Genomic DNA, 14,357 nt, shown 5'->3' on the forward strand with positions numbered 1-14,357 from the left:
TATTTATCCACACACCCCATTCATTAGCTATGGGAGAGCTGGGTTGCTCCACCGGATCTTGGTCCAACGCTCTGACCTCGCCTCGCCAGGTGCATTGCCCACGTGCCGGGCCCTTACTCCTGTGGAGTACCTGTTTAAGCGATTTTCCTCCCCACCAGAACCCCATTTCTGGCATCCCGGACATGGGTCAATTTAAAAATGCTGTCTCTCTACCTTTCCGACACTTTTCTGATAAGGAGGAAATAAATATTTATCTGTGTCTCGAGACGATAACTTGGTCACCTTTGAGTGCATCAGATGAGATTTAAGGTGACGTCAGACTTTTACCATTTCTGTCAAATAAACGTCCTCTCTTCTATGTTGACATGGCGTGGTATGCTTAACTCATTCGATTCTTGCAGCCAGCACGGAACATGAAAGGACGTGTCGCGCGTCGCATGGTGGAAGAGGGCATGTAATGCAACAAAGAGAAACAAGCACGCGGGACACGTTCCTCACGTGAAGTATGCCCATTAGTAGGACCAAAAGCAGTGGGACGCCGAGAAAAATGCACGGACAAAGTGGAATGCTTTTAAGGGGAAAGAGGGCCTCGTTAGACATGATGCAACAATACCATAGTTTTCTGACAGCCCTGCCACGTAGTTCGTCCTGTCTCACTAAACCAGAACTACACTCGTTCTCAATGTGCCATGTATGCACGCTTCGTCTGTTGGCGCAGTTGGAGGTGGTTCGGCTGGCAGCGTGATCGCGAACCGCCTGTCGTCTGACCCCAGCGTGAGCGTTCTGATCCTGGAGGCTGGAGGACTGGAGACGGCCTCACGGCAGATTCCCGCTTTGGCACCCTTCAACCTCGGTGGGCCAGATGATTGGGCCTACAGGTCCGTTCCCCAGAGGAACGCCTGCCTCTCGTTCAGGGAACAGGTGATCTGCTTTCCTGTCGTACACGCAATTGGGCGCTGTAAGCACAGTTTGCGTAACTTTAAGTTGAGTAAACAGCTTAGATTTGCAACTCCGCCACGCTTTTGCTGCCTCATGAAACGTGCAAGTATTGAATATTCCGGGTGCATGGAGTTCCAGAGAAAGAGCAATATTTTCTGAAATCCCCAAACTCTAGGAACGACTATTAAAGTAAACGTACTTTCTTCGCAGTGCCGGACGGTATGGTAAGCCAGGTGTGCCAACAATTCAGGTGGTGCAATTGGTCATGAAGCTTCGTGCCATTCGGCATTTTTAGTACGTAGGCTCAAGTTTTGGATGTTTTCCACATAGTTGGTGTCCGTGTCGGCGTAGGAGCTGTTTAAGGCTGTACTGATACAGGTCCCACGAACTTGGCTGACCCCGTTTTTGCCTGAATATTCGTGAGAAATTTATTGAGAGCAGCCCAGATAGCGTTGGAATGGTGTGGTATTTTATACCATTTGTCACGAGCGCGTCTTCGTGGCGTACTGCTTGTACCAACATTGACGAAGTCTGTGTGCCGGTATTCCGTTCTGTCATTTTTATGGTGGTACTTTAGTTCAATTTCTGCACCAAATGCTGTCATGTGTTTTTCTTGGAGTTGCTTGATGTCAAGGATCGTTTACAGTGTTCCCTCTTGTAAATTTGCATAGTTGTATGTAACGTTTCATCATATTGCCCATTGTATGCTGGAGGTTAGGTATGAGTAGTATTTTATTTATTTATTTATTGATATTACCCTCAGGGTACATTTAAGTACATTGCTGAGGGGAAAGGCAAGATACAATAAATATACACAAAAGGTATACTAGGAAGCAGATGCAACATTTTTAAAAATCGACAGCAAGAGCGAAAAAAAAGAAGGAAAAGAGAAGTGCATGATACATGAAACAACTAAACCAGGTTCGACTATGCATTTTTGAATAGTACGGAGTCGGCTATGGTTGGTAGGGCGCCTGGTAGACAATTTCACTCATTGAAGTTTCTGGGAAAGAAGGACTGTTGGTACGCTGATGTGTTTCAGCGAGGCACGTTGGCCTTTTGTGAATGATCGCGTCAAGATCATATTAATCGTGCAGTTTCAATCCAAAGCGAACGCAAAGAAGGATAGTGGTAGAATATCTTGTGGAAGAGAAGAATTCGATACTCCTTCCGGCGGGTATCAAGCAATGGAAGATGTAACGTCACCTTCATGACAGTTACGCTAGCCGTACGATGATAATTTGCCAAGATGAAACGAGCTGAGTGGTTTTGTATGGTACTGCATATGTTAGTGTAGCATGGCCTGGATCCCATATTGCAGGTGCGTATTCTAACTGTGGGCGAACGTGCGTGGTGCGCAGCAGTAGTTTTAATAAAGACGGAGCTAAGTAAAAATTCCTTTTGCGGTAACCTAAAGTGCGATTAGCCTTCGCCGTTATGTATTCTACATGTGGTTTCCATGAATGGGTGTTAGTAATGTGGACACCCAGGTAACGGTAAGAATTGACTGATTTTAGGCAATTGTTGTTGAGGTTATACCTTTCGCACTTTAAGTTAGTACGGGAAACACGCGTGGATTTACACTTGTTAGTATTGAGGTCCATTTTCCATATGCGACACCGCTGCGAAAGATTATTGAGGTCTGCTTGGATGAATAAGTTGTCGGTATCATTTGAAATTTTACGGTATATCACGCAGTCGTCAGCAAAGAGGCATATTTGAGAGGAAATGTTGTTAGGCAGGTCATCCACGCAAATGAAAAACAATAAGGGAACCGAGACAGATCCTTGGGGAGCGCCAGAATCAACTGGAATCAGAGCTGAGTAAGTGTCAAGTGTCATTTGATGTAACGAATTGGATGCGTGATGTGAGAAAGTGGGGTACCCAATTAAGCAGTGTGGGGCCAATATTTAGCGCGATCATTTGGCACAGAACGAGTGAGTGGTTGACTTTATCGAAAGCCTTGGTAAAATCGAGAAATATACAATCAAACGAATAACCTGAGTCGAGGCAAACATGTAAGTCATTAGTAAGGTTTAGGTGTTGCGTCTCTCAGGAGAAACCCTTTCGAAATCCGTGCTGATTTTAACAAGAAAAAAAAACAATTTTCATCTAGACATTTTACTAAATGTGAAAATATGATTGATTGATTGATTGTTGGGTTTAACGCGCTGACGCAACGCAGGCGATGAGGCGCGCCGTAGTGGAGGGCTCCGGATTAAGTTTGACCACATGGGGATCTTTATCGTGCGCCGAAATCTCGTACACACGGGCGTTTTTGCTTTTCGCCTCCATCAGAAAAGCGGCCGCCGCGGCCGGGAATCGAACCCGCGACCTTGTGCTCAGCAGCGCAACGCCTTAGCCACTGAGCCACCGCGGAGGGTGATGTGAAAATATGACGTGTCCCATTATTTTGCATGGGACATAGGTTAAAGTTATTGTTCTCTAATTTGATGGGTTATTAGCATCAGCAAATTTGCGAAGAGGTACAATTTTTCCTGTTTTCGAGTCTTTGGCCAAAGTGCCATAATTATAGGATGACCAGAATTAGGGGTTATTATGGGTTACTAGAATCACTAGAATGGGTTACTAGCATCACCAGATTTGTGACGAGGTAGAATTTTTCCTGTTTTCCAGTCTTTGGGCAAAGTACCAGAATTATAGGATACCAGAATTGCAGAACCGTTTGTATAAGTACTGCAAGTATTTATTTGATGTAAGGAAAAACACAAGAGACAATACTCAGCCCCACAGCGTCCCTCATTTAAAATGGTTGGGCCTGGAAAGTGTTCCATTGTGCTCAAATATGGTTGTTCAGTTTCGTAAAAAGTATTTCTGCAACTAAACATTTTCCTTACCGGATGCCTTTATATGTTCGCGACCACGGCCGAGTGTTTCATGCTGTTAAAATGTGCACTCCAACTTTCGTCCTTAAATATAAGAAGCTTTGTGGGCAGCTGATGTTTAGAGGCCAGTGCTTTGTTTGATGGGCGGGCTTTCTTAAGCCTTCATGGGTGCGTGGTAGCTGGTGTTTGCTGAACCTGCGCAGTGTGAGTTTAGAAAACGCCCTTTTTAGAGACGGGGCTAATTCTTGGGCCCCTAACGGCGAAACCTTTACTCAGCAAGTCTATCGGTCACCACAATAAACCACTTGCCGCGCTGCGGTGGTCCGGTGATACGCACTGTGCTAGCTAAGGGATTATTCCTCCACCCTCCTCATTCCATACAATTGCAACGCAACACCATAATGTCGACCAGTATTGTGAGATCCCCAAAGCAACATCGTTCTCCACCTTCCAATGGGGCTAAAACACCTACTTTCATTTTCTTAAATCGACTTTGATTTGTAAGTTTCCGCAAAACTTAGAAAACAAGCCTTCGGGTGGTTTTAACTGGTCCTAACTGCGGCCTTGTATTCAGCCGTTTAGATCTTCTAGTAGCGTACTAATCGCAGCGTAATTATTAATACAATAATAATATATTCTCACAAAGCCATAGACGATGTAGTTGTCATCAAGGGAAAGAAGCTAATTGGAGCGAAATGGTGCTCCCTAACAACTCAAAGAATACACAGGTGGTGAAGCAGCACTCAACAAAGTGACGTGCGCTAACGAGCGTCGGCGAACGTAATACCGCCGCGTCTGCTCTGCAGGCTCTTTATCTTTCGGCGCGCGCGGTTCTCGAACCGTCGATTCACATCCAGAGCATTGTAAATCACGGAAGTTCATTCTACGCTAGTGACGGTAGGGCGAAACAGTCTCCTAATTTGAACAAGATAGCCCGTGCGGCTTAAAAATAAACAATGGAACACGCGCTTCGCTTCAGGTACAGATAACAGAGCCGGGCGTGGCCAAAGAGTAAAAACAAACAATAAATAAACAATCCCGTACATGGTTCAATGCAATACTCCATCAAATCGGACATCGCATAAAGCCTTCACAGATTGCTCTGCAAAATATTCCCTTTTGCAACCAGTTTTCACGCAGCTAAGCTAGGCCCAAATCTCCAAATTTCCTGAATTCCTATCAAACTAATCGACGCAATTCCAGAATGGCACCCAATAGCCCTGGAACCTACGCGCGCATAACCACAGTAACCAAGCCTGCAAAACGCGTTTTCTACATGAAAAACTAATTTAAAACTTGGGCAAAAACATGTGGTCCCTGCGGAACTTTTCTCTCCGCTAAAACATTAATCACCATCACCATCATCAGCTTGTCTACGCCCGTCATAGGGCAAAAGCCTCTCCCATAGATTTCGATAATCTATCCAATGCATCTCCGTAGATAACGCAAATACGTTCACTGTATTCCTGACCGGAGGTGTGAGACCGGAGAGAGAAAAAAACATGGGCGCAATCTAGACGGAAAAGAGTGAGTTACGTAGTAGAAGTGGCAGAAAGATATTGCCTTTCGAAGTCCCTAGCAGCACAGCAAACACATACGCCCTAAACGTTTCCGTAAATGTACCTGTGAGTAATATTATTAATATATTTTTTGGGTGCGGTGTATTTTCCTGCTGTAGGAAATAATTTAACACCATTTTTCTTGTAGGACCTAATTTTAGCAGGTCTCCAGGATTCATTAGGTAAAGCATGCTTCTTGATTTGTAGTACATTAGGAGAACTGCATAAGCGGTTTTAACTACTTCAGATGTTGTAATTTCTTGATTTCCATAACGGCCATGTTCCATTGCTCGTTCACGAATTCCGCTCCTGCACCGCACGGGCTTTTATTCCTTTTTGACGATAAACACTTTTCTGACTTCTGTTCACCTTTTCGACAGAGATGTTTGAAAATTTGCGGAATGTCATAACTTTGCTTTCTATTTCGTGTAATTGTAATTCTGAAACGTATTTTTTTTGTTTCTCCTGTTTAAGCCGTCGCAAATAGAAGCGACACGCGTTGTTGTGACATGCAGCTGTCGTTTGAACATATCGCAAAGTTGCGTGCAGTTTTCAGTGTCCAGTCAATCAGCACATGTCGTTCTTAGTGTATTTTGTCTACCATTAGACCATGGAAACTTCTATGTGGTTTTTATATGATTTCGTTGCCCAGAGAACGCATTTCGTTTAATAACAATAAGCACAGTTCGCCAATGAGTTTGTTTTATTAGGTGCTGTTTAAAAGTTGTTTTGAAGAGGTTGATGCAGGAAGATAAATTAGCCTATAAATAACAAACATCGGACGAAAAGGGAAAAACCAGGATAGACACGTACATGATTGGGGCTGTATCATTTCTCGACGGAATTGCTGACCCCTCTCTTCGACATCGCATTAGGGATGCCTTTTGAGAAGTCAAGCCGCTTACATTTGATGCTTTGTGGAGCTGCGCTTGTTTTTCGCGTAAAGAATAAGTTTACAACACAGTTGGGCACAAGCTAGTGCTGAGCCCGTCAACGCTCTTAGGTATCACTTAAATCACGTGTAATTTGATTCAGATGTTTTAGTGTCTATAAGCACATGCGTGAACATCAGTCAAAAATAGGCGCAGAATCAACTACGAAAAACTTAGATCCATTTCGTCTCGGCACTGAATTCGCGGTCAAAGTTAGAGTATTACTAATTTTATTACAAATTCTTACCTAAAACCACTTGGTTCCAAAAAATTACTGCGAGTTAAAACAGGGACTATTCTCAGCCACAGCCTGGAGTTCCCTGAATGTGGAAATGAATGGTTAGGTGGCGAGCATTGGAAACGTAGTTGTAGAATGGAATTTATTTTTATGGCTACTCAGTGCAAGAAAAATATGTTACATGCATGAAAACAAAAATGTTTGGTTTAGGTTTAAGGTAGGGGATCCGATATTTGGAAATATTATTTTCTTGGCCGTTGGCAAAAGCACCAGAATTGATAAGCCACATTGTGACTTTACTCATGGGGTGACATGAGAACAAAAACTTACAAGAAACACTGCACAGTGCCTCTTATTTAGAAATTTGCGCCAAGGTCAAAGACACCTTTCGGCTACCTAACACACCAGGAATGGTTTATTGTCTCCACCTCATGGTGCACCCTTTATTGTTTACAGTAGTTGACCAGGTTACTTCGTGTATGTCGTGATTTTTCTCCAGGGGAGAGCCCAACATCCTTTCTTGAAAAACAGCGTTTATAACAGCTCATGGCTTCTAAAAACGGTGTTCGCTTGCTACATGACAAAGGCACGAGCAAATTACATTGATTACTTCCTACCGATATCTCACTTCATTCATTATCTACCCATGAATCTTTCAGGAAAATATTTCCAGGGATTTTCAGACCGCATACGATGTCTGCAAAGTCGATTACATGAATTCGATAGTATCGCATCGCATTTCCTGGCCGATCTGGATAATGCGATGGACGGCCGTCTCAGCCTACCCCCATCTAAGACTGCATTTGTGCTATGCGGATTCCTAGCGCATTGGTCCCCTCAACGTTAATCCCATGCGGTAAAGAATTAATGCTATGCGCTCCCGTGGCACTCCTGCAACCGCGCATCGGCTTCCTGTTAGCGAATCTGGCAGAGACTTTGTACCGTACGCTTCATGCTACTAATGTCGTTGAATGCGCAGCGATCCCCTTTGCCGCGAGGAAAAGTACTGGGAGGCACCAGCGTGTTAAACTACATGCTCTATGTGCGGGGCAACCGCCATGATTATGATCGCTGGGCAACGGAGTACGGAGCAAGAGGTTGGGCTTACCAGGACGTGCTGCCGCACTTCAAGGAGATCGAGGACTTTGGAGTGGATGAACTGAGCGGTGAGCATTGGTAATGCCGCTTAGGGATAATAAGGCTTCTATGTGCACTTGGGTTAGCAGTGTAGCCCGTAACGTTTGCGCCCAATGTGCTCCTCTAGCATGCGGCACTTCTAAGCGGGCTTCCGAGTGAATGATCTGAGTTGTTTTAAAAACGCTTTCTTAGCTCTGTCATCAACATGTGAAGAAGAATCTTCCGGGTTCCCCCCCCCCCATATATAACTTACAAGCGGCAAGTTATCTTTTTTGTCAGTTTTGCGCATTACCTTTTTGCGTTTTTTGTCGTACGTGCTTTCTGCTCTTTTTGTACTTACCTCTCTCACGCTTTTTCTTTCTGATTTTCTTCCTCATGTTCTCTCGTTTAGCATACACCGCTGTCCGTTTGTCCTTTAGATTCCCGTATCCCCATCCTCATGTGTGTGGTAGCTAACCGGACGGTTTCTATGGGTAACAGCCCCGCCTTTCTTGTACCGTTCATGCCTTCCTTGCAAGGATAACTTCATCAGTCTGCTAGCCAGCAATTGTTCAAAATTTTGTTCATTGGTTGATGAATACGCTCATACAACGCTTTTTAAACACGCCGGCTTCAATTCAACGCCTTATTACGACGCGTGTTTATATTACCACATTACAACGAAGTGGAGAAGATGAGGACACAGCTGAAGCTGGCCTGATCATCTTCACTTTACTGTCCCGTTAAGTGACAGTTATTTCCCGCACTCATTACCTTGATCGAACCTCCCAGCACTACGTAGTACAGGTCGATATCTCATACCACAGAACTATCATTAGGATGGCCCAGAACTGTGGCCCGTCCTACCTCCTCACTTGCGCTCCGTCGTTCTTGAACAGCTTCATTACGAACCGCTTGATAGTCAGCTCGGTGTACGTGCCTATACGACCGCGTACGACGCCGTTCCTTTGGCGTGGCGTGGACTGTTTGGTCAAGAGGTATGTTCAAGCTTGTGAACAGTGCCAACGGCCAAATGTTACAAGCAGACTGCCCGGTGCACTCCTTCAGCACTCCCCTATTCCTCACGCATTGTTCTTTCGTGTCAGTCTGGATCTCCTGGGGCCTTTCCTGAATCCACTTCTGGCAACAAGTGCGTTGCCGTTGCAACAGATTACGCAACAGGATACGCAACGCGAGCCCTTCCCACAACTTGCGCAGCGGACGTCGCCGACTTTCTCCTTTTTGACCTGATTCTGCATCATGTGCCACCTAACCAGCTCTTCACCGACCGGTGCCGCAGTTTCCTCTCTAAAGTGATTGCCAGCATTCTTCATTCCTCTTCGAATAAATATTAATTGACTACATCTTACAATCCGCAAACGGACGGCCTCACAGAACGCCTAAACAGCACGCTGCTCAACACGCTTTTATGTATGTTTCCTCTGACCACAGGCATTGGTGTGCCACCTTACCGCTTGTCATCTTCGTCTAATATTCCTCCCGCCATGCAACAGCTGGTTACTCCGCTTTCTACTTTGTCTTTGGTAGGGAACCCACTTAACCGTTGGATACCGTGCTGTCGATTGTCGCAGCTTTACCTAGCCAGTACGCCAGCGGCGCCATCGCCGGGGCTGATCTCGCTCGTCATATCGCTTGAACACGCCTCACTCGCCAGATCTTGGGCACAGCCAGAAGTCCATGTATGATCACCGCCACACCGACCCCCAGCTCCAGCTGCGTTCATTGGTGCTGCTGCAATAGTCACCCGAGCGTCATGTAGAACTCTCTAGAAAACAACTTTGTTGCTTCACACGACCCTATCGTGTGTTGCGCAGGGTCACCGGCGTCACTTACGAAATCCCGCCCCACCCGACCTCCTCTTCCCATCCTCACACGAACATTGTTAACGCGGCCAGGCTGAAGCCATACAACGCCAGCCTCTCCTCGTTATTTCACCGTGATGGCGCCTTCCCGCCTTTGGGGTGGGAAGGGGGAGTGGTGCCACGACACAGTTAGATTGAAGAAAATGAGGACAGTGACGGCTATGTTCTGCTGGGACTGAATTTAGGAGAGGACGACAAACTGCTTCAGCTGCCGCTCTTTATGCTTTCCCGCTGGCATTATTCAGCATTCTAAACAGTGTATATATGCTGTATTTTCTTGCTTTTGCGTCGAAACCATTTTTTGCACAGTCAAAAACAGCATTCCGTCACGTTGACATCGTGCCTACTTGGCCAAACACAGAAACGCACAAACCACCCGTTAGATCAGTACCAACGATTAGATAGAGGAGATGCAAGAGATATTTGTTTTGCACAAATAGATAGCCCCAATCAAGACTTGATACTTTTATTGTGCCGCTTGTCAATATTGTGAATTCTTTGCCTATGCGTAGCTTAAGACGTTGGGTTGCTTTGCTGTTTTCACTTTTTTTTTCGTTCCTTTACTTCAAATGTGTAAATTTATACCATTATAGAGGTTAAGTGCCTTTACTTCGCTAGTTATGCATTTTAGCGCAGTTCGGAGCTGCAGTGCAGGGTCGGTTGGTTTTTTCCAGGTTCTATGGCGGGCTTAGTTAAGTTAGTCTTGGTTTCTTTGACGATGGTGCCCGCTCAGGGTGTTCGAATGAGCGTCACGTCGGCTCCACTGAAATCGTTTATGTCAATGAAAAATCACCCCGGCGACTAAAACTCACTACCGGACGTTCTTCTTAACGTCACCAGGAAGACGAGGATACCATCTGCATCCATGTGAGTCCAAAATTCGTAATTTTACAAGCATCTCAAGAGGACAGTCGCGCTAAGCCTAACATCACCGGCAAGGCAACCACGCCGCCGGCTCCTCTGCCGGTGCGCAAGGCGTCAGCGCGCACCCCCACCGAGGATCCAAATGCAAATTTGGCACCTCCCTCAAACCCACCTGAAGACATGATGGAAGCCAACGACATAGATATTACATCCCCGCCCGCAACCGCAACCGAGGAAGAAATATCCAGCCCATGGATTGAGGTAGTACGCCGCTCCCTCCGGCGACGTCCTCCTTCCCCGTCGAAGTCTACTTCCGAATCACCACCGACACCAGCGCTCCGCCATCGCCCGTCGACGCGTCAACCAAAGCAACCACCTCTACCATCGGACGACTTCAAAATAGGCACCCGCCCAAGAAACGGCCTCCAACTTTCCCGTGCGGACCCCATTCCTCTCACTGCGTCAATCGCTCGGGAGATGGGGCTCCCCACTACACCAGCACCTTTCCAGCTCCGCGTTGGTGCAGAGCAGAACGTCATAGTCGTCAGCACACCTTCTCCAGCAGCTGCACGAGCGCTCGAAAGCCTCCAGAAGATTGTGGTCTTCGGCAACCGACACGAGGTCTCAGTCTACCCAATCACTCCGGACAACTCCTGCCGTGGCGTCATTCACAACATCGCACAAGAACATCCAGAAGAGTACGTCAAGTCACTCATTACTGCTCCCGGATACGAGGTTCTCACAGCTCGTCGCCTCAGAGAGTCCAAAGCCTTCGTCATAACATTTCGAGGCAAGCGAGTGCCGTACTACGTTTACGTCAACCAAGCCCTGCTCCGATGCTACCCTTATCGCCGCACGGTCGCCTTTTGCACCCTCTGTCATCAAACGGGCCACCGAGCGGACGTTTTCCCCTAGCCTCCAGCCACGACCAAGTGCCTCCAGCCACGACCCCCCTCAGCGAGCCTCAGCACATCTGCACACCGCGGTGTGGTCTTTGTAAAGGCCCACACACCCATGATTTACCAGCGCAAATTAAACGGGACGAGAGAGGAGTACACAACACGAGCGCTCGTGTTGTGTACTCCTCTCTCGTCCCGTTTAATGTGCGCTGGTAAATCATGAATGTATACCAACTAGCCCAGTTCTCGACCTTGTTGCCCACACACCACCGCATCTAAAGGATGCCCCAAGCGGTACCTGCCCACCGTGTACAAGGCCAAGAAAACTCCGAACAAGTCCACATCGGATGGGCCCTGCCGGTCGCGCTGCCCCTCTACTGGCTCACGACGCAACCGGTGACCTCACCGTTCGAGCTCAAGACCGAGCCGAGATCACGGTCGAGGGCCACAACAAGGACGGTCAACCACCAAGGAACGCGCGCCCAGCCAGGCACGCAATCGAGATCAGACCCCAGGGACGCAACGCAAGCCACCCAGAGACCAACGCTCGGCCAGCTCCTCAGTCAACAGGAACTCCGCGCACAAAGAACCACGCCACGAGGACGCACCCAAGGTGAGCTGGGCAGGGGTAGCGGCCTCCAGAGCTGATAATAAGTATGGCGCACTCATAACTCAATTACAAGCTGAGAACGCGGCTCTCATACAGCAATTTGCAGAACTGCGTGCGTCCTTAACAAAAACAGCAGCCAACCCCCCTGCACCCTCCCTGCAACAATTTTCTCCCGCTATCAAGCGTCCCCGAACTTCCCTCCCACCGGGCAGTGATGCAGCCCCCCTCTTCCCACAACCCCCCCACCAATTTCGGGCCAGGCGATGCCGGCAAACCCCACGCCATTTATCACCCGAGACGAGGTGGTGGGAATACGTTCTATGCTACAGCAGCTGACCGCCTCGCAACAAACTATTACTGACCAACTCCACCAGACCATGCATGCCCTCAAAGAAATGAATGCCAATTTCGAAGAACGCCTCTCGAAAATGGAAGCATTTATTCCTCAGTGCACTCGCGTCACTACCTCCCTTCCTTCTCCACCCAAAGATGCCATGGCAGAAGATGGGTCCTCCTAAAAAGGATAGTCGGAGCCGAGGCGAAACAATTGTTTGGGAGTGGAACTGCCGCGGATTCCGCGAAAAATGCTCAGAACTGATCCAGTATATTACAACACAAGAAACACCTCCACACGTTGTCGCATTGCAAGAAAGCAACACCCACGCTTCGCTCCCCCGCAATATCACCTTTCATGCGGATGGTACGCGGGTGTTACACACGCTCGTATCCAGGTCTACAACCGCTATACAGCACTCCCTTCCATTAGCAGGAGCCCCAGGCGTACTACTAGAACTACTCCCCGCCAAAACATCAAAGACTTCCTTACCTATCTTCCACCTTAATGTCTACTGCAGGCCCAAATATTCTCCGCAGGCCCTAAATGACACGCTGGAACTGGCGCGAAAGAAAGCTGGGAAGCACCAACTCATCGAAAGTGGAGACTTCAATGCGGCGCACCCCCTTTGGGGTTACACTTACGCTAATCCAAGGGGCAACTACCTTCACAAGTACGTAGACGAGAAGGCGTGGCAGATACTCAACGAGCTCAGCATACCCACTCGCATGGACACAAGCGTCTCTCGCGATACTACGCCAGACCTCGCCCTGAGCAACCAGCAGGTGACGTGCGTATGGCGAAACAAGCAAGAGGCACTGGGCAGCGATCATTTCCTTATTGAATTAATCATTTCAGGCCCTGAGCTAGTCGGCACAGTGGGACGTGCTGCCCTGACAGATTGCTCCGGTTTCCGAAAACTGAGGTCAGCGCGCAGCACAGAGGACACCGCAGATCCGGCTGAGGAAGATCAATAATCCGCATGGAGAGCCCAACTTATTCAGGACCAGGCCGCTTGTACTACTTACATAAAGACAAATACCGACAATCCCTGCGTAGACACGCACCTTCTAAACATATCGGAAGCTAGACGCAGCCTGCAAAAGCGCTGGAAAAAGCAGCGGCACAATAAAAAACTCCGCATCCGCATTGCGCAGCTCAATGAAAAGGCGGCCCAATACGAACGCGAACTGTGCCGTGAGAGTTGGCTCTCCCTTTGCGACGCCATGGGAAACCACGTAAGCACGTCAAAAACTTGGAAAATTCTTCGTTACCTCCTGGACCCCTCCTCTTCGAAGACAACGTCATCAAACCAACTACGGGCCCTCCTGCACTCTCACTTAACCGACACACTTTTAACGAACCCCGAGGCAAAATTCTTCCCGCCCGGTCCGCAACAGAGCCACACAGACTACGATGGATCGCCGAACCTATCATTGGATCAAGACATCCTCATCTCGGAGGTACGAGCTGCACTGTCCCAGATACGGAATAACACCGCGCCAGGTCATGATGGAATTTCCAACAGGCTACTAGCCAACCTCGCTGACGACTCTCTCGTGTACCTCAACGCGTGCCTCAACAGAGTGTGGCGAGAGGGCAAGATCCCTGCAGAATGGAAGCTCGCCTACGTTCACCGCATCCCCAAACCGAACAAGACCTCTTCTATTGACAACCTACGACCTATATCGCTAACGTCCTGCGTCGGTAAACTCATGGAGCATATCCTCTTCGCTCGCCTCCAGCGTCACCTAGACGATCGGAACCTCACACCAACCTCGATGTTTGGATTCAGACCCCACCTCTCCACCCGGGACATTCTCCTCCAGATTAAAGAAGAAGTCATGACCCCTGCCACCCGACACTCTCCAACAGCAATGCTGGCATTGGACTTCAAGGGGGCCTTTGACAATGTGTCCCATTCAGTACTTTTGGCCCACCTCCGCGAGCTGCATTGCGGGGAACGCACGTACACTTACGTGCGAGACTTCCTTACTAAGACGCAAGTGGTACTCCACGTTGGCGAAGCGAAGTCCAACCCCATCAACCTGGCGAGCACAGGCACTCCACAAGGAGCAGTGCTGTCCCCAATGCTATTCAATATCGCCCTAATCAAACTGCCACAACGCCTTGCAGC

The 14,357-nt window shown here is 48.0% G+C and overlaps 1 protein-coding gene across 1 annotated transcript in view; it reads left to right on the forward strand.

The window, feature by feature from the left end:
- LOC144167388 (glucose dehydrogenase [FAD, quinone]-like) overlaps positions 1 to 14,357 on the forward strand; it is a 50,979-nt gene that overhangs the window by 14,438 nt on the left and 22,184 nt on the right. The window contains exons 2-3 of the mRNA XM_077696664.1: positions 719 to 921; positions 7,494 to 7,680. Coding sequence (XP_077552790.1) covers positions 719 to 921; positions 7,494 to 7,680 — 390 coding nt within the window. The remainder of the gene's footprint in view (positions 1 to 718; positions 922 to 7,493; positions 7,681 to 14,357) is intronic.

The sequence above is a fragment of the Haemaphysalis longicornis genome, unplaced genomic scaffold (assembly GCF_048455015.1).
Source record: "Haemaphysalis longicornis isolate Haplotype H1 unplaced genomic scaffold, Haemaphysalis longicornis Haplotype H1 scaffold_2, whole genome shotgun sequence".
In the NCBI taxonomy this organism is placed as follows: Eukaryota; Metazoa; Arthropoda; class Arachnida; order Ixodida; family Ixodidae; genus Haemaphysalis; species Haemaphysalis longicornis.